Below are 27115 nucleotides of genomic sequence, written 5' to 3'. Positions count from 1 at the left end.
TTTGAAATATTTATTTATTTTTATTTGCCAATTTTTAATGCCATACCTGTGGTCTCCTTAGATTTCAGATCCTGGAGTGTGAAAATATCTAGCCTCAAAATCTAGGTGATAGTCTGCCCAATGACTAGCTTAAGCAATTTACACTTTGGTGTAACATTGATTAGAAACTGTGCACGCACAATGCAATTAATTATAAGAAAAACTATATGAGAGATGGTTTTACTGGAGAGACAATTTTTCCTTGTCCATAAGTAACTTAGATGATAAATATCACAATCATTCAAAGTCACATTACACTTTCCCTCTTTTAAAAAGGATTTTACTTGCAATAGTAAATATTTAGCCCATTCAAATTATTTCAGGTGAGTGCCAGTATAGTATAGTGATTAAGGAAACCAGGAGACTGTAAATTCTGTTTTAGGAATGAAAGTTGGCTGAATTATTTTGGTCAGTCACTTTCTGTCAGCCCTAGAAAGAAGGCAATAGCAAACCAATTCTGAAAAATCTTGCTAAAAAAAGCCAGTGTCCAAGAATTGATCACAATTGAACAGAAGACAAAAAACTTATACTATACTATTATTATATTATACTAATATTGCTTTGTATATATATAAAAGGGGAAACCCCATACCCACTTCTTCTGATGATATTACCTAGTTGCAGTGGTGAAATCTATTTTTTTTCTTACCGGTTCTGTGGGCAGGGCTTGGTGGGGTCATATGACTGGGTGAGCGTGGCTTTGTAGTCATGTAGACGGTGTGTGTGTGTCAATAGACAGAAACTCACTTTAACAATGTTCTGCTGGAGCAAGGGGTTCAGGTCCCTTCCAGCCCTGGATTGCTGTGCTCTTTCAAGGTATCCTCTGAAGCTGCGTTTAGTGCCAAGTTTGTGGTCCTTTCTTCATATCCTTTTTCCCTCCCTCCCTCCCTCCCTCCCTTTCTTTCCTTCTTTTCCCTCCCTCCCTCCTTCCTTCCCTATTTCTTTCTTTCTTTCTTTCTTTCTCTCTCCTTCCTTCCTTCCTTCCTTCCTTCCTTTTGCAGCACCCCCCACCCGTTTTTGGCCTAGCAGGCCTCAGGGAAGCCTCTTGGGAGCAAAAAAGGACCCCCAATAGGTAGCAAAAAAAATGCTTTAAAAAGTTCCAAGGATCACATGGCACAGCTGATTGTCACAGCTGATTGTCGGAACATTTTTTTTTACTTTTTAAAGCATATTTTTACTACCTATTGCCCAAACAGGTGGTAAAAAAATGCTTAAAAAAGTTTTAAAAAAGGTTCAGATGATCAGCTGTGCTGTGCGATCATCAGAACTTTTTTTTTTACTTTTTAAAGCTTTTTTTTTACTACCTGTTTAGGCAAACCAGTAGTATTTTAATTACCGGTTCAGGAGAACCGCCCCGAATGGGTAGCATTTCACCCCTGCCTAGTTGGGTAATGAAGCAATTAAGCTCAAGGCGCACCAAGCACTCCACTGATTATATGAGTTTGTATTACTCATTTAAGCAAAGCAAAGCAAAGCAAAGCAAAGCAAAGCAAAGCAAAGCAAAGCAAAGCAAAGCAAAGCAAAGCAAAGCAAAGCAAAGCAAAGCAAAGCAAAGCAAAGCAAAGCAAAGCAAAGCAAAGCAAAGCAAAGCAAAGCAAAGCAAAGCAAAGCAAAGCAAAGCAAAGCAGGATGCCTACATAACAATTACTGTTATGTATTAACAGTTGTACCTTTAAATATTTGAGCGGGAAATCAGCACGTTGCTGATTGGACGAAGCCTCCTGCAGAACTGTATAAAAGGAGAGGTTTTTCCCCCAGCCTGTTGCTGGGTTCACCCTATATTAAAGAGCTGTTGTCACTACCCTGGTCTCCAGCCTCGTTACTTCCCGAACGTAACAATTACTGCCTCTGATTGGCTTCTGATTTTGATGTTTCAAAACAGCCTTAAGACCTGGCTCTGCCAGATGGCTGGGGGACTCAATGAGGGAGCTTCATAGTAGAGGTGGTTGATTAATCAAAATCTTTTGATTTTAATGGTTTGTAATTGACAATGATTTTATATGCTGTGTGCCATGACTGTTGATTTAAATGTCTTTTCTGCTTTAATGTTTCACACTATAAGCTGCCCAGTCATGGGAAGCATATAAGTTTTCTATATAAAAGAAATAAAACTAAAAGCCTGGGCACTTTAGTTAAAGGAACTAAGAGAATAACAAAAACCATCATTTTCATCTGGGCAATATGAATTGGACCAATTCAGCCAAATAAGCTCCCCCTTTTTAAAAATTCTATTGTAGAAACTACAGTAGGGACTACAATTAGGCCTCCACAATTCCAAGCGGGAAGAACAATTCCAATTCCAAGTGAGAAGGACACAAGTATAAGGACTTCTGTCTGATCCAGAATATATATACTTCCTTCCTATTTCCTGGATAAACTTCTTCATGGAGAGCTCTTTCATTTTCTTGGTGCTAACCTATATAGAATATATGCAGTTGTGATATCATCTGATGTTTTAGCGATGTAGGAACAGCAGTTATTGTCCATTTCTCAAAAGCAAATGGCACCACAACATACAAAAAATTGGCAGACGGTGGCCAAACGATACTAATTACATTGTTAGGCCAATACAAAATCTCTCCCATGGCCCATAATGGTCCTTATGTGTTTTATTGGTAGATTGCATGTCTCATCCTAATCTCTGCTTTACCAATAAAGTGACAAATTTAGAATTAAGCTGCTGCTCTGTTTCAGTGGTATAACAACAAATAATACTTTACCTCATAATCGCTTTCTAGAAATTCATGCAGAACCATTTCATAAATGAAAGGCTTCAGGATTGAATCTTGTCTTGGCAAATAGTGGCTAATTGCCTAAGGAAAGAAACAATTAAAAATATGCTTAATCTTTCCAAAGTTTTAGGAAGCATTACCAAAAACAAAGCCAGAAGAAGTGGCAGTATTCCAGTTGAACTATTTAAAATCCTAAAGGATGATACTGCTAAAGGGCTGCACTCAATATGCCAGAAAACTTTGAAAACTCAACAATGAACACTCAGTTTAGGTTTCAATTCCAAAGAAGGCCAATGCCAAAGAATGTTCAAATTACCATATAACTGCACTCATTTCACATGCTAGCTCAAAATTCTACAAGCTAGACTACCAGAAGTAAAAACTGTGTTTCAGAGGCAGAGGAACTAGAAATCAAATTTCCAACATTTGCTGGATCTTGGAGAAAGAAGGGAGTTCAAAAAGAAATCTACTTCTGCATCATCGACTACGTTAAAACCTTTGATTGGGTAGATCATAATAAAATGTGTTAAGTTCTTAAAGAAATGGGAGTACCAGACCACCATACCTGTCTCCTGAGAAACCTGAAGAAGCAACCCTGAACAACCAGGGAAGAACAGATTGGTTCAAAATAGGGGAAGGAATATAAGAGGGCTAAATATTGTCATCTTGCTTATTTAACTTATATGCAGACTAATGTGAAATGCTGGGCTGGATGAATCACAAGTCAGAATTAAGATTGTCATGAGAAATATAAACCTCAGATATGTAGATGAAACCTCTCTAATGGCAGAAAGTGAAGAGGAACTAAAGAACCTCTTGATGGCGAGAGGAGAGTGGAAAGTTGGCTTGAAACTCAACAGTAAAAAAACAAAGATCAGGTAACCTGATCCCATCACTTCCTGGCAAATAGAAGGGGAAGAAATGAAAGCAGTTAGATTTTATTTTCTTTGGCTCCTAGAGTACTGCAGATAGCAACTGCAGCCATGAAATTAAATAATGCCTGCTCCTTGGGAGGAAATTATGACAAACTTAGATAGAATATTAAAAAGCAGATATAAGTTACGATTTTCCCAATAGTTTTCTATGGTTTTAAAAGTTGGACCAAAGGTTGTGTGCCAAAGAATTGATGCTTTTGAGCTGTGGTGTTGGAGAAGACTTTTTAAAGTCCCTTGGACTTCAAGGAGGTCACACCAGTCAATCCTAAAGGAAATTAATCCTGAATGTTCTTTGGAAAAAAAATTACTGAAGCTGAAGCTCAAATATTTTGGCCACTAAATGAGAAGAGATGACTCACTAGAAAAAAACACTGATATTGGGAAAGATTGAAGACAAAGGGAGAAGGGACAGCAGAGGATGAGATATTGTCATTGATACAATGAACATCAATTTGGGCATTCTTTGGGAGACAGTAGATGGCAGGGGCCGGGTAGGCTATATAGTCTATGGACATGACTTAGCGATTGAACTACAACAAAAGCGATCACCAGTTTGGAAAGGCAGTAATTTCACAGACAAGCTTTTGGGACAATCTACAAAGATTTTCTAAATTTAAAAGTCTTCTAGATAGCATAAGGCATTGTTGTTAGATGTTTATACTCAAGCTGAAAATAAATCTAGAAGGGTGATGGCAGAAGTAGTACATCACCCATTAATCCATACATCTTTTAGAGTGAAGTGAAATAGAGGAAGGCAAGCAGACCTGAGAGGCTATCTTCTAATCTGGCAAAATATCTGCCTACTAACCTGCTCTTCACCCATAAATAGTGCTGTTGTCTTGCCATCCATCTTTAATTCTGTACGAAGGCAGCTGCTATGAGAAAAACTGCAGTTTCGCAATACTTTTGCACTCTTGAACAGAATTTAACAGCTCAAAAGGACTACCTACTGTGAGATCTTAATAATATGCTCCTTTTGGTTCATTGAGTTTGAATAGGAAGACATAAAATTCGTAGTGAGAATATGGATATGCAATCAATAAACATGTTCATAAATGCTTTCTACTGTCTGAGAAGTAACAGCCTTTTAACAAATATACCTTGGTCAATCTATTAACTTTGATGCTTGCTGACTAATACGTCCCTTAAAAGTTCCTGATCTGCTCTGCCAGTAGTCGAAGTACGTGAGTTTTTTCTAATCTAGCAGTACACAACAGGCCCAAAATCTGTAAAGGTTGAAACTCAATTAATTTCTGAATATATTATTAATGAATATTAATAAACTCTTGAATCATGAGACCATATGTCTCATGATCATTAATAAACTCTTAAATCATGAGACTGTGCTTTTAAAGACTTCTAAAAACTAAAGACTCTTGAAAGGTTACAACTCTGACAAACGCAGATGAACTTAATTCGGCTTCCATGTTTGATATATAAAAAATTTGTACAAGGAACCAAAATATTATATTTGTTAAGTTTCATGTTTTAAAAGTGATGAATAGCATGTTTCAACTTTTTATTAGGCCATGAATATTAACTTACTTCAGTTTTAGATTCTAGGATATGTAATGCTATTTCTTGAAATTCGATTAATAAACTTACTCTATTGTACATTAAAGAAATATAGAAGCAGCCAGACAGACCCAACTCACATGGAGAAAATAACAGATGAAATGAACAAATAAAGACAGACCTAAATATAGTACAGCAAACTTTGAATATGCCTACTTTTGGGGAAAGTAATAAAGACATAATGACTATATGATTTATTAACTTCTACACGTAACAAGCAAGCAGTGTTCAGTCATACAAACCTTAAGTTGCCCAATTTCTTTAAATCTATATACTTCACGTTCCCATAAATTTGTGTTTTTGCCAAGTATCTTCTGACATTTTCTGAGGAGAAAATATATAATATGCAAAATGTTCATAAATCATATTTTCAATGCTAAAAAAATTCCTTGCAAACTTCATCATTTGTGAAGTAACAGAACAGTAATTTAAAATGAATTATGAATTACTTTTTAATCTGATTAAGGGCATTCAAAAAACATAAAATTCAGCAACTACAATCATATATATATGATATATTTGTATGTGCACAAAAGTAAGCTAAAAACATTACCTTGCGGCTAAATCATAATCTCCAATTTCTAATAGATGGTTTATGTATGCTAAACCTATATCCTAAGATAAAACAAAATTAGTCAAAATTAGTTAAAAGTCAAAGGTAGCACTCAGTAATGAACTTTGTTTTCAAGTACTGTAACCTTTTTGTTAAATATGACAATTTAGTTTATCTCTGATAGTATACAAATTTACATATTACCAAACACACTTGTCAAAAAGTACTGTTAAAATAAAATTTGAAAAAAATGGGCTCAGTCTGAATGTTATGTTGTTTGATCAGTCCTACAAATGACCATGGAAAAAGACCGTGCTCTTCATCTATTCATTGGATGTAATTGTGCTCCCTTCAATCCTCTTAATCTGTTATCCACATATAATACTGAAGATAATATAGACATGAAAAAAGAAACAGTTTCAAGATATGCATCTTCTTATCCAGACCTAAATGCAATAGATTTTAATGAGAGAATATACTCTTATTATATACATGACTACATTTATAATCATATTTTCAGATATAGAACGAATAAAAACGATGACTCATTAAAATATCATTTCTCTACCATATGTGCAGATGACAATGGGGTGTGAAGCATCCAAATGAGACCAAAAACAGTGATTTCAATTCAACAGAAGTACACGTATTATTTTCGTATACATTTCTTAGAGAAAAATTTGGGAAGTGAGACTCCCAGATCCCTATACACAGCTTATTATCTTTCCCTTCCAGTTCTAAAATAGAACTTCTATCTTGGAAAGATGATTCTGAGAAGAAGAAAAAGTATTACAGAGGAGCAAAGCATTATTACAAAGGATTAAACATGCCATCATTCCTGCATACATAAAATGCATTCTTTTCATGCTTCCATGAGTTCTGTCTTCTTCTTCTTTGATATGTCCAAAGTATTTTGTTTCAACCACTTCAGACTTTAATAAACTACCATCATTCTTTCTGTAGGTAAATACTGTTTTACTGTTTCAAATGACAACTTTATAACAAGCTTTGAAAAATGTTTTTGTTCCTGGAACACTGCCTCCCAGTAGGGGTAGGGAAATCTGAAGCATATTTTGTTGGGAATGAAGTGGGCTGTAAAAATTCTACATTTTTATTGGAAGTATCTCTATTCCTGTGCTTGCTTCAATAAAAAGCTCTGTGAGGACCATTTGCATGTTCAAATAAAAATATAAATTAAGCACAAAAAACCCCTGTATTTTCTTGGGAGTATATTATGGATTAGCATTATTATGAATTCAAGAATAGTTAGAGCATTAAAATAGCTTTCCAATTTTGGTCATATTGAATCAGATAAAATAATACAGATTATTGCAGCTGGTATGAGAAAGGTATGAGCACCATTTACCATTTGTGTGAGCTTTTAATCTTACCTCTGAAGAATACAAATATTTTTTCACTCTTATTATTCCATGATCTCAGAATACAAAGTTTTTGTTATGCATATTTGTAACAATAAGCATGATCAACCTTCAGCAAGATTGTGATCCAAGGATATCTGATAGTTCAACAACCTTATATCTAGGATATAACTCTGTTCACTGGTGCCTTGACAACTATGTATGCCCTTTTCTCTTCAGTCCTTTGATAATATTATCCTAGATCTCTAATTTCATCCTAGATTTGCTCTGGATACAAATCTAGGATGAAAGGAGAGGGTGAAAACAAGCATTAACCAATAGCCAGTATTCCCTTCCTAGGAAAGGTGCCAGAGCAGATGGTGGACAATCGACATCAGGTTGTATGTATGAAACTGATTTTCTAAATTCATTTTAATCTGTTCTGCTTTGCTCTGTATGATAACCTACAACAGGAAAAAGACAGCGGAAATATAAGTGCCTTGGTCCTTCTCCTGACTCCTCTCAGTAATTTTCTATACCACTCACCAAAGTATTCTGCTGGAAAGGGCAGAGTACCAGAATTGGGATAAGTAGACACTATAATATGATGGTTCCACTCTTACTTGGATATTTGAATTCCAGAATGTGGTGCTGGGGGATACTCTGTTGTCTCATGGTTGCTGAGTCCTTCAAAATTTCAATTTTATCCCCTATGGTCTTTAACATTTACATGAAGGTCATGTGAGAGGATATCAGGATACGAGTTAAGACATCAGGATGAGAGTTAAGATCATGAGCCATGGTGGTGCAGTGGTTAGAATACACTACTGCAGGCTACTTCGGCTGACTGCCTACAATTTGGCAATTAGAATCTCACCAGGCTCAAGCCTTCCATCTCTCTGAGGTCGGTAAAATGAGGACCAGTTTGTTGGGAGCAATATGCTGATGCTGTAAACCGCTTGGAGAGGGCTGTAAAGCACTGTGAAGCAGTATATAAGTCTAAGTGCTACTGGTATTGCTATTGCTACTATCAATATGTGGATGACACTCAGTTCTAATGTATGAGACAGTTGATGTCCTCAGTCAGTGCTTGGGCAAAGTAATAAACTGATGGAAGATCAATAAATTGAAAGTCAATCCAAGTAAGGTAAAGATATTATTTGTGGATGGTCTTCCTGTCCATCTGAAAGATGCCCTGAAGAGATCTGCACTCATCCTCAAGGAGAGATTCACACAGTTTTAAGGATGCACCTTGATCTATCACTATCACTAGAAGTCCAAGGAGCTTTAGGATCAGCTTCAGGTGTTTTTAACAACTGTGATCTTACCAGGGCAGAGATATCCAGTTAATATCATGGTCTGGTAACTTTTTAGATACACTTCTGCAGAGCACTGTATGAGAGTCTGCCATTGAAAATGGTCCACAAATGTTGTTAACTGTTTAACATTTGTTAAAATGTCAGTTAGTTCAGAATAGAGCAGCTAGACTGCTTACTGGGATTGGCAGATACAAACATTTTATTCCAGTTCTTCACTACTTCCACTAGCTCCTGCTCTATTTCCAGACCCACTTCAAACAGCTGATTCTGACTGAAAGCACTACATGTCTTAGGATCAGGTAACCCAGAGGAATACTTTATCTCATATGTACCTACTTGCAGCCACAACTACTTCCATTTTCTATATGACTATTTATTATATTCAAACCAAGCCATCTTTAATGTTTGACTGGTTTTATTGTAATTTCTTTAGATTAAGGACATTTTTGGATGGATGTAAAACATCCCAATTAAAGCTGCCTTTTGCAATTGACTGATGATGATTTTGTCAAGCCAATACTGCTCAAGTGGTGCTTCAACTGTATTGGCACTGCAGTCAAGGCACCTATTATTATTGTTATGATTTTTGCTTTTTTTGCAACAGATATTCTAATTTTATTTGCAGGTCTTTGTATTTTGTGATTTTCTCTAGTTCTTTTTCTTCTAGTCTGTTGTCCATAACAGCAAATGAAAATGAAAATGTTGACCTGGATAACCATTAAAAAAAGAGAGAATACCATAGTTACCGTATTTTTTGGAGTATAAGATGCATCTTTTTACCCTCAAAAAGAGGGTGAAAATCTGGGTGCATCTTATACTCAGAATTTATTATTTTATTTATTATTTATTTATTTACATTTATATCCCGCCCTTCTCCGGAGACTCAGGGCGGCTTACAGTGTGTAAGGCAATAGTCTCATTCTATTTGTATATTTACAAAGTCAACTTATTGCCCCCCCAACAATCTGGGTCTTCATTTACCTACCTTATAAAGGATGGAAGGCTGAGTCAACCTTGGACCTGGTGGGACTAGAACCTGCAGTAATTGCAGGCAGCTGTGTTTTTAATAACAGGCTTCTTACAGCCTGAGCCACACCGCGGCCCTGCCCACCCACCGCCCCCTACCCTTTGGACATTTTTAGGCAATTCCAGGCGGTGGGGATCTGGGTTGGCCACAGGCTGAGGAACAAACCTCTTCGGGACAGTTTGTGGGGTGGGGGGGAAATCTGTCCAGTGGCTTTGGTGAACAAGACGGGCCCCATGGTTCGCAGCTGATCACCTCTCTGCCCGCCTGGTGGCCAGCTCAGGCCAGACAATGGTTGCGATGACTTTACTCCCCAGCAATGTGAGGAGCCACTGCTGCTGCCACCGCCTAAGCCCTCTCCATGCCCAGAAGCCGAGCTGAGTGGGAGCCCCTAAAGTGAAACGTCCCTCCTTTCCAGCCACCGCTGCCCATTGGCCCGATTCCCCAATCCAATTCTCAGAGCCGCGTTTCAGGCAGCGGCCAGTTCCCCTGCAATGTGCAGCAGGGAACCGGGAACCGTTTTGGATTCAGGGAGGGGATCCTCCTAAACCAAGAATTGACAGTGACTTCATCATTAAACATGGAGATAAAAGAAGAACTAGAAATTCATTTAAGAGAAGCCAACAACCTAAATAATGAAGATGTAGAAATGAATTGGAATAAATTTAAAAATGCAATAGTAGCGGTAACAAACTCAAAAGAAAGAGAGAGGTACCACAAGAAACAACAGTGGATGGTGGATGAAATTCTTCATCTCATGGATGAAAGACACTATTATAAAAATAAAAGCAAAGAAAAATACAATGAATTACAGAAAATAATTAGAAGAAAAATTTGACTGGTAAAAGAAAAATAGTTTGCAAAGAGATTAGATTAGAATAGAATAGAATAGAATAGAATAGAATAGAATAGAATAGAATAGAATTTTTTATTGCCAAATGTGATTGGACACACATTGTCTTGGTGCATATGCTCTATACATTTATCAAGAATTCTAAGGTACAGCACTTAATGATAGTCATAGGGTACAAATAAGCAATCACTCATAAGTACATATCAGTTATTTTCCTTGTTCTTCCTTACCCTTTAAATACATATCGGTTCTATATATTATATCATTATTCGTAACTATACATTTTACCTTTTAACTTAATAATATTTCTTAGATTATCATTATGATCTTATTCTTTACTTCTATTCTCTAACCAATTATATCATATGTCCCAAGTCAAATAATAATCCGTTTGTCCTCTTTCTTTTATTTCCGTTTTTAGCCTGGTCCATCTCCGCACATTCTAGCATCTGTTTTATCACTATTCCATCAGAAGGAGTGCTCTCATTTTTCCAGTTTTGTGCATAGGTAATTCTGGCCGCAGTTGTTATGTGAAATATAATATATCAAATTTTCTTACAATAATTTTCTCGTTATACCTAATAGAAATAATTCCGGTTTTAAGTCAATCTCTTGTTTCGTAATTTCCTTAACCATCTTCTTATTTTAGTCCAGTATTTCTTGGCTTCCGGACATGTCCACCACATATGAAAAAATGTACCTGGGTTGTGCTTGCATTTCCAGCAGTTCGCTGTTCTATTTTGGAACATTTTTGCCAATCTTGCTCAGGGTACATGCCAACAATAAAACATTTTATATAAATTTTCTTTCTACGTTGCCAACATTGTTAGTTTATAATTTTCCTCCCACAATTTTCCCCAATATTCTAATTCAATAGTATACCCAAACTTCTTTACCTAAATTATCATAGTTTCTTTGACCATTTCTTCTTCCATTTTGAATCTCAAGAAATAGTTGTACGCTTTCAGTATCATTTTTTCCTCCGTCTCCTGTACTATTTTATCAAACTCGTGTTGCTCCTTATAAAAGCCAGTTTTCTAGATCTTTTTTATATCTTGCCTGAATTTGCATATATGGCCACTAATCTATAGCTATAGTTTGATGTTTTAATTCTTGATTTGTTTTTAATTTCCCCTTGATCATCTAATAGGCCTTTATATCTTACTATTTTTTCTAAGTCCAATACATTAGGATATATCAATGCCTCCATAGCTGATAGCCAAATTGGTACTTTAATATAATGATCTTTCTTTATTTCCCCCCATACATATAAGAGGGCTTCTCTGACTTGGTGTAATGTGTTTTATTTTTCCCCTCCCAGATAAATGCGTGCCAGCGTAATAACCTTTTATTTTTTAGATTTATCCTGTACTTTATCAACATCACTGCCGCTGCATGATAATATAGTCCCAATTAGGGAGTCCAAATTCGCCCTTATTTCTGCTGTCTTGTAATAGTTTTAATTTTATTCGGTTTTTTTCCCTAGCCAAACCAATTTTGCTGTTACTTTATTTAACTCTTCAAAAAATTTATTTCCTAATTTTATTGGTATTGCTTGAAATAGAAACAAATTTTTTGGTAATATATTCATTTTGATTATGGCTATTCTTCTAATTAATGATAGTTGCAATTTTCCCCAATTATCCAAATCTTTTTTTACTTGGTGGGGTAGTTTAATTGAAGTTATTTTCTTTAATTAATGAACATTTTGCCTCACGTCTACTAGTTCAGTGACTCCATCCAGCCACCTCGTTCTCTGTCGTCCCTTTTTTCTTTTGCCCTTAATCTTTCCCTGCATTAGGCACTTCTCCAGTGAGTCCTTCTGATTAGGTGGCCAAAATATTTGAGTTTCATCTTCAGGACCTGGCCTTCTAAAGAGCAGACAGGGTTGTTTTCCTCTAGGACTGACCAGTTTGATCACCTTGCAGTCCAAGGGACTTTAAGGAGTCTTCTCCAGCACCATAGTTCAAAGGTCTCAATTCTTTGGTGCTCAGCCTTTCTTATGGTCCAACTTTCACAGCCATACAGTCCCTGCTTTTTAGTATGCTCTCTAGATTTGCCATAGCTTTCCTCCCCAGGAACAAGTGTCTTTTAATTTTTTGGCTGCACTTCCCATCTGTGGTGATTTTAGAGACCAGGAAAATAAAATCTGTCACTACCTCCATTTCTTCCCCATCTATTTGCCAGGAATTGAGAGGGCCAGATGCCATGATCTTATTTTTCTTAGTGTTGGGTTTTTAGCCAACTTTTGCACTCTCCTTCTTCATCCACATCAAGAGGCTCTTTAGCTCCTTTTCACTTTCTGCCATTAAAGAGATATAATCTGCATAACTGAGGTTGTTGATAATTCTCCCGACAATTTTAATTCCGACTTTTGATTGACTATACAATTATATATTATATACACAATACTATATATACAATATACAAAATATATACAATACGATATATACAAAACTATACAATACAATTTTGACTATACAAATATTTTTAAAAATTTTGTGTAATTTTTTTTTATCTTCCATCCCGTAGTGTAGGTTCCCATTCTCATCTTGCAATTGTTGTATTAATTTTTTCTCTTTTTCTTTTTTTAATTCATGTGACAACCATCTCCCCGGTTTATTTGCGTGTTCGAAAAAATTTTGTTTTTCCATTTTAACATTTTGAGCCAATTCTTCTTGTGTCATTAAGTTTATTTTGTGTTTTACTGAGTCTCTTTTCCCTTTAGTTTTATCGTTCTGGGGTTCTTTTTGTAATACTAGTTCCAGTTCTTTAAGTTTGTCCTGCAGTATGGAATGTTGTTTTCTCTTTTCATTATTTCTTTGTACCACATATGCTATCATTAATCCTTGGAGATACACTTTCGTCATGTCCCATAGATTTTGCAACATTGTTTCTTCTTTCTTGTTTTCTTTTAAGAAATGGTTCCATTTCTTTTTCCATCAATTGCACATAATCTTTTTCTTTCAAGATCTTTTGGTTCATTGTCCAGCTCCTTGTCTTCTTCTGTCCTTTCCATTTCACTTTCAAGGGATTATGGTCTGCCCAGGTATTTATCATTATATCTACTTCTTCTATGTCTCTTCTCAATTCCGGGTTCATCCATATCATATGAATCCTTGAGCATGAGTTGTGGGGACTTGAATAAAAGGTATATTGATTCTTCTTTAAATTTAGTTCTCTCCATATGTCCTGTAAATTCAATTCTTGTACCATCTCAAAGAATGTATTTGGCAGTATTCATTTTTTCTTGGGTTTGTTTTTTTTTTGGTTAGTTCTGTTAATCTTTCTTAATGTCCACTACTGCGTTAAAGTCACCTACTAGGCATATATTTTCATGTTCTGACTAATATTTTTCCATATAGTTTATGATAGAATTCCTTTGATTATTATTCATCGCATAAATTACTACAAGCAATATTTGTTTCTGATTTGTTGCCATTTAAATCAATAGTATTCTTCAATCTTTGTTTGCATAGATTTGCTTAGGTTTTAGCCATTTTTTAATATACACCACTAGTCCTCTCTTCTTTTGCTGTGCGAGGGATAAATGCAATTTCTCCATTTTGGGATATTCTAGTATATTACCATATTGCTTCTTGATATATATTTCCTATAAGCAAACAATGTCCATATTCTGTTTTTGTAATCTTACTAGTATTTGTTTCCTTTCCTTATTTCTCCATTTGCAGAATATATTTCTCAAAATACCCCACTTTTTAACTATATACAATATATGTCATCATGTTCAATTCTTACATTAAAACCCTTTAACTTAATTGACTATCTTATCTTAAACTCTTCTTAATACATAAACAGTGTCACTATCCACCCATAATTCCTAATTTCTTACAATAACATCAATTAATTATCTTTTTTCTTCATTTATATCACGTATTTTTCAAAATCCCCATCCCACTTTTTAACATTTCAATTTGGTCTCTTAATTTAACTTGTCTTCATAATTAAACCCAATTACCATTTCATATTTTAGCTGCTATTCTGTTTTGCTATAAGTAATATACATCATCATATTCTCTTCTTACATTAGGTAAAGGTTACCTCACACATATGTGCTAATTGTTCCCGATTCAGGGGGCGGTGCTCATCTCCGTTTCAAAGCCGAAGAGCCAGTGCTGTCTAAAGACGTCTCTGTGGCCATGTGGCCAGCATGACTAAATGCCAAAGGGGCACAGAATGCTGTTACCAAAGGTGGTCCCTATTTTTTCTACTTGCATTTTTTATGTGCTTTCGAACTGCTAGGTTGGCAGAAGCTGGGACAAGTAATGGGAGCTCACCCTGTTATGCAGCACTAGGGATTCGAACTGCTGAACTGTCGACCTTTCAATCGATAAATTCAGCATCTTAGTCACTAAGCCACAGCATCCCTATTTCTTACATTAAAACACTTTAACTTAATTGACTTTCCACAATTAATAATATTAATACAGTATTATTATTATTATTATTATTATTATTATTATTATTATTATTATTATTTATTTATTTATTTGCATTTACATCCCGCCCTTCTCCAAAGACTCAGTAGCTTACACTATGTTAGCAATAGTCTTCATCCTATTTGTATATTTATATACAAAGTCAACTTATTGCCCCCAACAATCTGGGTCCTCATTTCACCTACCTTATAAAGGATGGAAGGCTGAGTCAACCTTGGGCCTGGTGGGACTAGAACCTGCAGTAATTGCAAGCAGCTGCTGTTAATAACAGACTGCTTTAGCAGTCTGAGCCACAGAGGCCCCTGTGTCCTTTAATTCTACTAATATATACTTTATTTCCCTTTCTCCTTTCCACTATTCTTCCCCTCTTTAACCATTTTCTCTTGGTCTCTCCAAAATTCCACTTCTTACTAATTTCCTCCTTTTAACCCATTCTTTCAACTTCTTTTTCTTTTTTTCCTTTTTATATTTATTATATCTTTTCACCTGAATCCTTTTTCTTACTAATTCCACTTCTTACTAATTTCCTCCTTTTAACCCATTCTTTCAACTTCTTTTTCTTTTTTTCCTTTTTATATTTATTATATCTTTTCACCTGAATCCTTTTTCTTACTTTTAGCTATATTACTCGAGTTAATTCTCCCCAAGTTTTCTCCTTGTCTCTTTCCACTCTTTCCATCTTTTTGTTTGATTCTTTTTGGGAGAATATTCCCCCCCATCCACTCTTTTTTTGCTACTGTTAATCCTAGTGAAATCATCTAACTACTTTTTGCTTTCAATTCCTTTTCTTTCGCTATTATTTTCTTGCTCCTCATTTATGCTCTTTTTCCTGTTCTATATGTTCCAGCAAAATTTCTTTTTATTACCCTTTAGTGATTCTCACATATTTTTAAACATCAATTAATTCCTCACACATCCAAGACTCCATATTTTCAATTTAAAAAATTGTTAAAACTTTTACTTTATATTTAATTAAATTTTTAAAGTCCATATAGACTCTTTTGAATTCCAAATAGTATCCAATTCAAATATTTATCCAATCCACTCCAAATTAAAGCTTTGTTATCTTCCACAGCCATTGACAGTTGAAACCAAGAAGTTCAGAAAAACAGATACTCCTTAAAAGTTCTCAGTTTCCTGATCAAGGTCACAGCTGTTATTTTTTTCTTCTATCTTCCAACCAATATTGCAGTACTCACTTTCTGCCAGCAGATGTCTCTCTCAAATCCACAATATTCTCAGACCAACTAAGTGTCAAAGCTGTCCAATATATTTTAAATCCATATAAAGAGTTCTTTTCCTCGGGTTTCTTTTTCTTTTATTTTGTTTTTAGTTTATCCAAATTCAATTTTAAATCCAGTTGTAAAATTTTCTTTCTTGGAACTTTAGTATTTTAACCTCGTCTTTGTTCTTCTCCCTCCATTAACTTTTCCAAGTGCCAATAAGCTGCTCATTTTCGCTCTGGGACATCTTTTAAAGTTGTTAAAATTTTTCTTTTTTATCTGTGAGTTGGCCAATCACTCACCTGATACCAGCACTCAGTTCAAACACCACTCCTGCACAAAAAACTTAGTCCGATTGCCCCAGCTTCAGAGTGGTCATTTTTCAAAGGCTGCTACCCCCGCTGCTGATTCGAAGATCAGCCTCCAACTTTTCGAGGAACTTACCTGTTCCTCTTGGTCATCCAAAGCACCTCTCCTTCTTCACCATCCCTACAGGTTGGTTGTGGTCTGAAGACCCCGACAGCGGTTTGTCCAGCTGGATTTTTGCGGAGCTAGTCAGAGCCTACTATTTTTCCAGCTGGTCTCACTGTGACGGTTCTTGTTTTTCCAATTTTAACTTCTTATCCTGCCACAAAATCACCATTACTTCTGGGATAAGTCATCTGAACATCACTTATATTTAATCAGTTGTGACGATAAGAATTGGTAGTGTCTTCTCTGTTCCCTGACCCTTCTTGGAATTTGTTTTAGGGATTGAATTTCTTTTTTTTTTTAATAGATCAGTGGTTCATCTCTTGTCTTATATATTTTGTCTCTCATTGTTTTCCTAGAGAATCTGTTGTGTCTTGCCCACCCTCAGAGCAGCCGGGGCCTTCTTACCTGCTCCCCAACACTGAGGAATGTATGCCTTCCGGCCCAAGTCCTGGCTCCATGCCCCCACAAACTGCAGAAGAAGGAGCATCTCCCTGCCCCAGCCCTGACTCCATGCCCAGGCAAACGGAGCAGCTAGACCCCTCCCCCTCATCCACAGCAGGTGAGCCTGAGGAGGGTTTACTCCCAAGAACAGCTGATTGGAGTGACCCTCGCATCAGAAGATTGGAGAGGCGAAGGCAACAGAGGGAAGGGAGGGGCAGGCCTTAATGAGTGCTGAGTCATGGAGCCACACCCCATGGCCTATATAAAGGAGCTACTTTCTGGCAGTCTCTGAGTCAGGCAAAAGTCAAACTTATCTTGCTGAAGTCACTTACTGGTCTCCTGCCTGCTCTGAGGACTTTGCTAGGACTTTGGGCAGAGCTGCAGAGGCAAGCCTGATTCGGATTTCCCGGACCCAGCCGTCAGCGGAGGAGTGGGACACGACAGAATCTCATGTGGACCTCCCTTGGTATTTTATATCATCGTGCATAGTTGGTATGTATTCTGTAAATCTCATATATATCATCTGTTTATTTTTCTGTACAGTATTAGCTAATACTTCTGTCATAATCTTTAATAAATCCTCTTCCTTATTTTTCACTACATTTTGGAATCTCAAGAAGGCTGCTTTTTCCATTTCTAGACGGACAATTGCCTTTCCAGATCTTTGTTTGCTTCAGTCAGTTTCTGTTCCACTGTTTTTAATTTCTTTTCTGTTTGTTCTGCTTTTGCTTCCACCGTATTTTTTGTTCATTTTTAGATATTGCCAGTTGTATCGTGCCCATTTTATCATCCAGTTTACGAATGTCACGCTTACCTCTCCTATCTCGTTTTTTATTTCCTCGTGATTTCATCGCTATTGACTCTTGTGTTTTCGCCATCATTTCTTGAATCATAAGAAGGGTCATCTGCATGTTCTGCATATTCAATGCAGAACCTGTTTTTTCTCCATTCAACATATTCTCTATTGAGCATTGACCCAATGGGGATAATACCGTAGATGTTGGGTTTGACATTGTTTTCTTCCCTATTTTCGTAATAGTCATTGTGCTTGTTATTTTCACAACTCTAAGAAATTCTTCCACCATAGCATATATCAGCTACTATCAACCTATAAATTTCCCACCTTTCCTATATAAAATTCCTCAAATTTGTATACAAATTGCTATTCAGTATTAAATCCTTTTATAATTATATAATCATCTAGTATATATTCCTATGAATAGGTCAATAAGCAATAGCAATATTAACAATACTATAATATAGATAATATTATAGATAGACAGATGTCTAAATCAGATTAATATATACACAATTAAATACAGGCCTAAATATAGGTTATTTGGTCTAGTGTAAATATGTGTACACTATTATATCCTATTTATGAAATATATAAATATATAGATAGCATTAATATAGTGAAGATAATAGTATAGGTAAATAAATGCCTAGATCAGATTAATATTTACACAAATAAGTACTCAATTAAATATAAGTTATTTGATGTAATATAAAAAGGGACGTGGTGGCTCAGGGGCTAAGACATTGAGCTTGTCGATTGAAAGGTTGGTAGTTCAGTGGTTCGAATCCCTAGTGCTGCCGTGTAACGGGATGAGCTCCTGTTACTTGTCCCAGCTTCTGCCAACCTAGCAGTTCGAAAGCACATAAAAAATGCAAGTAGAAAAAATAGGGACCACCTTTGGTGGGAAGGTAACAGCGTTCCGTGCGCCTTTGGCATTGAGTCATGCCAGCCACATGACCATGGAGATGTCTTCGGACAGCACTGGCTCTTCGGCTTTGAAACGGAGATGAGCACCGCCCCCTAGAGTCAGGAATGACTAGCATGTATGTGCGAGGGGAACCTTTACCTTTAAATGTATATACACTGTTATTTTCTATTTATGAGATGTCTAAATATACAAATAGATAAATATAAATATATGTAAAGTGCTATGAAATAGTCTCTACTGTTTAGTATTTATAAACAACAGATTCCACAATTATTTCTAACCATTTCTCTGTCCAATATTCTAGCTGTTGATCAAGTCCTGTTCATCTTCTTGCCGCTAGATGGCCTTCTCCGTCTATTAAGCACATTCTCTATTTCGCAAGTTATAATCTTACAGCGCTCTGTAATTTTCAAAGTTCTAACAGTTCTTAAGGTTCTGTATTCCAGCACACTCCATGGTCCAAATATCTATTATATCTTTAAGCACTTTGTTAAATACTAATCCAAAGCTCCTTTTCACTCCTTTTCTCTCAGTCTAACAATAGCAGTTTTTGTATTCACCGCTCCCACCACCAAATCACCACTTAGTCCTAGGGGCCGTTTCTCCCCTCTCCCAGGGGACTCACATTTACCGCTGACACTGTTCACAAGCTACGTTTTTATCGGGCACTTAAAACCACCGGATCTTCACCGCTACCTTCACACTGCTTTTTCCTTCTTACTTCCTAAACCATATCTGGCAGTCACGGCTCCGGCTCTGCCATGATGGCCGATTTCTTTCTTGTTGGATTTGAGGGGGTTCCTCTTGTCATAACAGGAGATTGCTCCTCTCCTTGTTGCCTCCCAAACTTCCCCTCTATTTCATTGATCCCTTCAGGATTAACTCGCCTTCGCAGGCCTCTGGAAAATAAAAATTTGAACAAAGGGAACGGAGCTCCATCCTTTTGGTCTGTCCACTGTGACGTCACACCGAAAGTTCCCACATACCTCGGTTTTAATTTACATGAAAGCTGGGACATAATCAGTGAAGTAAAGACAAGGATAGAGAAACCTTGAACAGCATTCTTCAAAATGAAAAAGGTCTTCTGCAGTCACGACATAAGCTTAAGACTGAAAATCAGTCTTGTCAGATGTTACATTTTTTCTATCCTGCTCTACAGAGTAGAGAGTTGGTCTCCGACAGAAAACCACTTGAAGAAACTAGAAGCATTTGAAATGTGGATTTACAGATGGCTGTTACGTATAAGCTGAGTTAACAAAATCACAAATGAGGAGGTGATAAGCTACCTGGAAAAGCAAAGGGAAACCATCAAAGCCATTAAAAAGTGAAAGTTAGAATATTTCGGACATATAATGCGACACCCATCAAAATATGGCATTTTTCACTTAATCCTCCAGGGAAAGATTGAAGGCAAACAAGGTCCAGGCAGAAAAAGAACATCTTTGTTCAAAACCTAAGGGACTGGTTTGGACAAAACTCAGCAGCACTTTTTCATGCGGCTGTTGACAAAAATACGATTGCCAACATGATCGCCAACATCCAATGATGGATATGGCACAAAAAGATGACTATGCAATTAGAGACTGAAACATATTGGTCACAGCTAAGAATAAACAAACATTGTTAAAATACAATTCTGGGAGTCTTCATATTAGCATTATGAGTTAAGTAGATTGCATATATTAGATAAATTACATAATGCTCCTTGGCTGATGATTATTATTCTTGATTGGACCAAAACAGATAGGATGCTAAAGCAACTCCTTGCTATTCACAATACTTATGTGCTTGGTTTTTTTTAATATCATGTCATAACACTTGATTCTTTTACCCTCATCTTGTTCCTAAGGTAGTATGCATTTTTCCACATCCATTTAAGGTCATTAGCTGCCATTGGCAAAAAGAAGAACTTAAAACACTAATACCATGTCAGAAGTTTGGAAATATTCCATGTTTAAGAGAAAGATGGAAAATTAGAAAGTTGACTACTGGTTCTGTGGGTGTGGCTTGGTGGGCATGGCATGGCTTGTGGGCGTAGTGTGGCTTGGTGGGTGTGGCAGAGGAAGAATACTGCAAAATCTCCATTCCCACCCCACTCCAGGGGAAGGGTACTGCAAAATCTCCATTCCCACCATTCCAAGGGAAGGATACTGCAAAATCCCCATTCCCTCCCCACTTCTGGGGGAAGGATATTGCAAAATCTCCATTCCCACCCCACTTTGAGGCCAGTGAGAGGTTGTATTTGCCAGTTCTCCAAACTGGTCAAAATTTCCACTACCGGTTCTCCAAACTGGTCAAAATTTCCACTACTGGTTCCCCAGAACCTGTCAAAACCTGCTGGATTTCATCCCTGATTTAATCTAGTAATGCCCATGGACACTGTTTATTATTCGCTGACATATCTGAAGCAGTTACATTTCAAAAGTGAAATTTGTAGACTTACCTGAATCTTGTGCTTTTTAATAGTTTTCTGACTGATCTCAGCTGCCATCAAAGCTTCCTATATAATAAAGTAAAAATGACATCTACTGAAAATTTCAAAAGAAAAAACATAGATCTTCCTTTGTTTCTTGTATGTTCTGCATGAACGTACTAGAATGTTTAATGTCATGGTAAAACAAACAGAATCAAATTTATAATCAGGAGAAGCAATGGTTAACCCCCCCAGAACAGACTTTGGCTTCCTCTGCATTCACTCCATGTTAACATCACAGGACCAAATCTCAGAAGATTGGCAATATATGTAGTATAATTAAAAGAAATCCTTTTTTTAGCCAACATCTGCATTAGAAAGATACCTTAAACGTGACTTGTTTTCCTAATGTTTCACTAACATTGAATAAATATATTAGTTGAAAAATTATTTTTCATCAAGTTTAATTTGTGGTTTATTTACTACATTACTCCATGAGTCCATGATCTCAAAACGAAGCTTAAATTATTGCAACTTAAATGAGAAGTGAAAGCTTAATAGGGATTACAAGTAAAATTATTAAAGTATATTAATATTAGATTATGTGTAAATATACAAATTTAAGAAAATTCCACAGCTTTAAGAAAAACTCAGTTTTTATAAAAGGCATTTGTCACAAATTACTAGGATGTATCTTAAAATTTCAGATAACATTAAATAGCATAATAAACTTGGATGCTTCATCTCTATGCACCATGTCATACCTTTGATAACTGAAATATCCAAGAAAATTATTTAAATAACACCAATGACTAAAACTGTATACCTTGAAAATAAAAGCTATGCTTCAGTTGGGTAAACTGTTGGCATTTGGAATGAACTAAGTAAACATAGCAAATTACCTACACTTTCTACTTATTTGCTTCACATTTTATTTTGATTATCACTCTTGTGCTGTCTCAGATTCAAAATACTGCAGTCTGAGTTATATTGAAGTTTTCCTTTTTGCCCCTATACTATATAGAACCTTCAACTGGCTCCTTCTTAGAGCCGAGTGCTAATATAAAAATTTAATTCTGGCCTTTTAGACACTACAATGCTCTGTTCCTCCCTATCTATCTTCACTATGCTGCTCTATTTAGAAATTTATAGGCTTCTGGCCTGACCTTAGTCACAGGCTTCCCCGGCTTTTATATTATGCATAGTTTAATTTTATTAGATTTAATTAGCTATACACTGTTATTGTATGCCTGTATGGTCTAGCTTGTCATCTCTTTTTACTGTAAACACTTCTTTAGTTTATTTTAATTAACTTATGTCCCTTTATTTTTGTGTTTAAATTTGTGTAACATGTAAAATACTAATAGTGAATTTCATTCTAATAGTATTCATGATTGCTATTGGCAAGGCTAGTCAGGTATTTTTAGAGGCATAAAATGCAACCAAAACAAAGACTATTTTTTTTAAAAAAAAATTTATTGCAAAAGTTTTACAAAGCTTTCCCCCTCTTTCCCCCTCCCTTGACAAAGACTATTGTTTAGATAATTTTTTTTAATCTAAAGACTATTGTTTAGATAAAAAAAATATGTGTCTGATAGGTAGTGCAGTGGGATTTGGCTAAATCTTATCTTCCTAGACAAACTGGGCATTTCTGGATTGATTTTGGTAAGTGTGGTAATACGTGAAATCATTTAAATCAATGAGCAAATGAAATGGTAAAAGATTATTATTGGGAACAGTATGGAAAAATCAACACACCAATTTCTTTAAAATGTGTATTTTTCAACTCACATAATTTCTATATGCTCTAATACATTTCATCTTATTTTAATGAAAAACAAAATATTAATGGATGTTAATATTTTAACATCCTATAGCATAGTATGTGGCAGATTACATCCCGTAAATCACATTCTAATGTTCTTCGAACTATGTACCATTATAATAAAAAGAACCAAAGTTGTATATGGATTACCAATTTATTTCATGCTAGATAAAGAGTGGACAAAGCTTCAGTTGTCTTTGATTTCCAGAATCTCAACATATTGAAACAAGTTATTCTTTGGATCAATGCAAGATAATCTGGTTCTTTAAAATGAGAATCAGTTCATGAAGCAGTGAGAAGCCTAATGTTTATTATTTTAGTCTATTCATTTGAAAACTAAAAAGATTACAACTATTTCTGGTTCACTGCTGCTTGAAAAAAGAAGAAGCACATATATCAGGATTATGTCTGATTCAGTTCAAGTCAAATCAGACTATTAAACTGAATATAAATTTCTTATTATTTTCAAGTATGAATCTTTACTATCTGGCATCACAGCTGTCTTTTAGATATTAGTATCAAAAGTTTGAATAAATTATTCAAAAGCCATGTTCATCTACTTTAAAAAAAATAAGTAAGTATACATATGCAAATATTTAAGTGACTATGGTCCTTTTACTGTCTAACTGGCATATCTAAGTAACTCTATTATGTTAAATATGAATAACATCAATACATTTTTGATACTAAATTCATACGTATATCACTCAGGGATAATGACAAATGCATGATTTGTGGATTGTTATTACCAAAGTAAAGCTGTGTTTTATGTGTCTATGTCTGTTTGCCTTTGTGTAATTGCTAACTCCTGAAGATTGCTTGAAGTAGTCCCTGCAATTTTACTTAGCAAGATTTCAGAGAAGGCTTGTTACTGCTTCTTCTTAGGGCTGAGAGAGAAGAACTGTCCCAAAGTTTCCCATCTGCTTTTATACCGAAGACAAAACTAGAATTTACAGACTCCTTGGTTTCTAGCCCAGCACCTTAATTACTGTAGCAAAATGGCTGACTCTCATTATCTCGTTATCTAAATAAATAAATGTAATTAGAAAGAATATAATTTGGTCTAAAACCACATCACCTATAATTATATTAAAATTCTTAAACATAACAATGACTTTTATTGTAGCAATTAGAAAACAGAGAACTATTTTTCCCATGGCACCATTAAGAAGGAAAGATGGAAAAGGTTTAATAATTACTTCATATTTCTTTTTCTCCAACAGCCATTCAATGTGATCATCTTGATCTCGTTCTTTGGCCACTACCACATCACTTGGGCTGACAATATAAAAAAGTGATTCACCTTCAGAATATTCTGTAAAATATAAACAACTGAATCATTTTCCCCTCAAATTTCTAACACTGCAATACAGTCATGAAACACTGACATGCGCAACCAACTGTACAGGATGCTTTGCATTAAAATCAGCACTTTTCATATTGCAACTCTCTACAGCAGCCTTCCTCATTCGCAAATTAATACCTCAAAGGGAGGGATCATAAGCAAATACTAGAGTTTATGATCTTACTTAAGAAATTATGATTAAGAACTTGGGAGCAACCGAACAGATCCAATATTAGGCATTAAGAACCATGAGATCAATTTCAGAACAAAATCCTCTCTTTAAAGTGTGACAAATTATCAATAATATCAGTCTTCATATACTTAAACTGAAAGGATAGGTTACTCATTAGTGAACATTCTTCAGTTAGTCCTTTCTATATTCACATGTGAGGATTCTGAACATGTGCAGATTTTCCTTGTTGGAAACTTTTTAGAGAGATTTCTGGCAGGAAATCCTGAAAGTATCACAAGGAGTATCACAATGAATGTATAAAAATTCAGAATCTTCTTTGGAAAAAAAGAAGAATGTTTCAAAAAATTCCAGATGTCATAAATGGAAGAGAACTGAGGAGAAACATGGGATCCATATTGGATATATACACTTTGAAGCAGATTTTGCCAAAATTCCTTAGTTCTCAGTGAATCTCAAGGAGGCTTTAGGCAGGTACTTCATTCATACATGATAAATAGCAATTACGAAGGAAAATATATATATAAAGATAAAGTATACAATAAAATATAGGATAAATATAGGATATGATACATATTGTAACATTTGATTTAAAATAATATAGACTGGAGAATATCATTCTTATTTTTTTGTGATAAATAGGTCAATTTTACTTTAGAATATAGGCCATATTGTTGACTTTAGAATGTAGCCTTTGCTGTAAAAATTAGCAAACAGATTGAGAAGAAATAATTACCTAAACAATAATCTCGACATTCATTTTCTTGGAAGCATCTTACTGTGAGTGCATCAGAAGATATTTCTTCACAAGATTCAGGAAATGGTTGAATTATATCAAGTCTTGGTCGGGCACAACATTCTCTTTCCTGCAGAAAGAAAATAATACTCAGCCTTCAAAATGGTCATCCTATATTACTGATCTATCTATAGGAATGTATTAATCCCAATTGAAATTGTCTTAATCAGTTTCAACCCAACAGTCCATGTAATCAAATATAGTATTTACTTTGTCAATACTATACTATAGTATTTAGTATAGTATAGTATTTTCTTTAGTATATAAAACAGATTTTTCCATTAATACCTTAAAAGCACTTTTCTGATTGGAGAAAACATAATATAAGAGGTTATGGGAATCCTCAGGATTTATGAAAGTTAGAAAAGAAGTATTGGAACTGAAATTTTAGATAATGTTTTATTTATACAATACAGTCTCTGAGTGGAAAACTAAGATTTAACAACTAAAAGTAAGCATTATTTTTATAATAATAATTTGGACAATTATTGCTGATACTTTTGTAGTTTTATAACCTGATATTTAATATAAAAAAACATTCATAGAGTAAATGAAAATTCTTTTCAAACCATTAAAATCTAACATCCTTCAGCTAATGAAGAAATACCCACCCACACCTCCCACACAAATATTTGTTGCCATTTAGAACAATGAATCATAATACTGTTGCTTATTGCATACAGCCAGTATGGTTTGGGAATCATTGTCTAAGACTTGCCGCAATGTATGAGTTTACAGTCAGCTGTGATTTATTTAGCAAACTATGATTAATAAAACTTAATATAATTATTTGACTCTATCCACAGTGTGAGATAGAACAGTTTTATTCCCCAAGAGGATTTATTAACTAGAAACAGTCTTCAGCAGAGTTATAAATGGTTTCTGAATGCTTTGCTTGCACACTTTACAACATACGTAAAACAGCACAAGCATTCAATATATTTTCCTATACAGAACTAATCTTTGGATTTTAATGTCAGTACTAGAAAAAAATAGGCAAAGAATAAGTGAAGAAAAATCAGATTTAAAAAATAGCAACACTGAAACCATTGGCCAAACATTTCAGCTCTAGTAATTACTGTCCTCAGAATGGACAAAATCTGTCAAATAGCTGAGCTAAGTTTCATCAGGGCTTTTAACACTATTTTTCAAAGGTAATATAAAGACTATGCTTTCAATTAAAAGTGTTAATCATATGAGCAACACAAGAATGCACCTATCCAACCCATAAGAATTTCTTAATGGCAACTATTCATTCAGTTTTCTCAGTTTCTAATTAATTATTTCCCTTTTTACCCAACTATCATTGCACATCACAACAACCAACTACCATTGCACATCATGGCACAATGGTTGCTCATATATAATAGTCCTTTCCCAGGACAGTATTCTCTGAATCTGATAAGGTGGATTTAAGTTTACAAAAGCTTATGTGATAATAAAGTGCTGAAATGCTAAATTTTAAGTTCCTCCAAATTCTGCTGTTTTCATTGTAGCAAAATATCAAGGCTATTCCTCTGGTGTATTCTTAAGAATTTTTTTTCCATGTAAGCATATAAACAGTATTAAATGCTTTCCAATGGAGCTTCACAACATGACTATTAAATACACCTTATAGACTCCCAATTTTTATCCATTTGGACCTTTCATGATGAGAAATGTAGTCTAATTATTAAAAAAAAGATATGTTGCATAGCTATTTCACTTGATGCTAGCAAAATTTATATAACAAGCCATATAGACAACATCAACTTGCTAAAAAGATGACAACACAGACCCAAACTTTATACACCACAAATATAATACACCACAGGTGTACTATATTTTATCCCA

General features: G+C 35.3%; 1 protein-coding gene across 4 annotated transcripts in view; it reads right to left on the bottom strand.

The window, feature by feature from the left end:
* VPS41 (VPS41 subunit of HOPS complex) overlaps positions 1 to 27115 on the bottom strand; it is a 259609-nt gene that overhangs the window by 43126 nt on the left and 189368 nt on the right. For all 4 annotated transcript variants that reach the window (XM_058179680.1, XM_058179681.1, XM_058179683.1 and 1 more), the window contains 6 exons: positions 25223 to 25352; positions 24151 to 24266; positions 21157 to 21213; positions 5835 to 5896; positions 5524 to 5605; positions 2760 to 2852 (listed from right to left, as the gene is read on the bottom strand). In XM_058179680.1, coding sequence (XP_058035663.1) covers positions 2760 to 2852; positions 5524 to 5605; positions 5835 to 5896; positions 21157 to 21213; positions 24151 to 24266; positions 25223 to 25352 — 540 coding nt within the window. The remainder of the gene's footprint in view (positions 1 to 2759; positions 2853 to 5523; positions 5606 to 5834; positions 5897 to 21156; positions 21214 to 24150; positions 24267 to 25222; positions 25353 to 27115) is intronic.

This window comes from Ahaetulla prasina, chromosome 4 (assembly GCF_028640845.1).
Source record: "Ahaetulla prasina isolate Xishuangbanna chromosome 4, ASM2864084v1, whole genome shotgun sequence".
NCBI lineage: Eukaryota > Metazoa > Chordata > Lepidosauria > Squamata > Colubridae > Ahaetulla > Ahaetulla prasina.
This window is presented reverse-complemented; position numbering and strand designations above follow the sequence as displayed.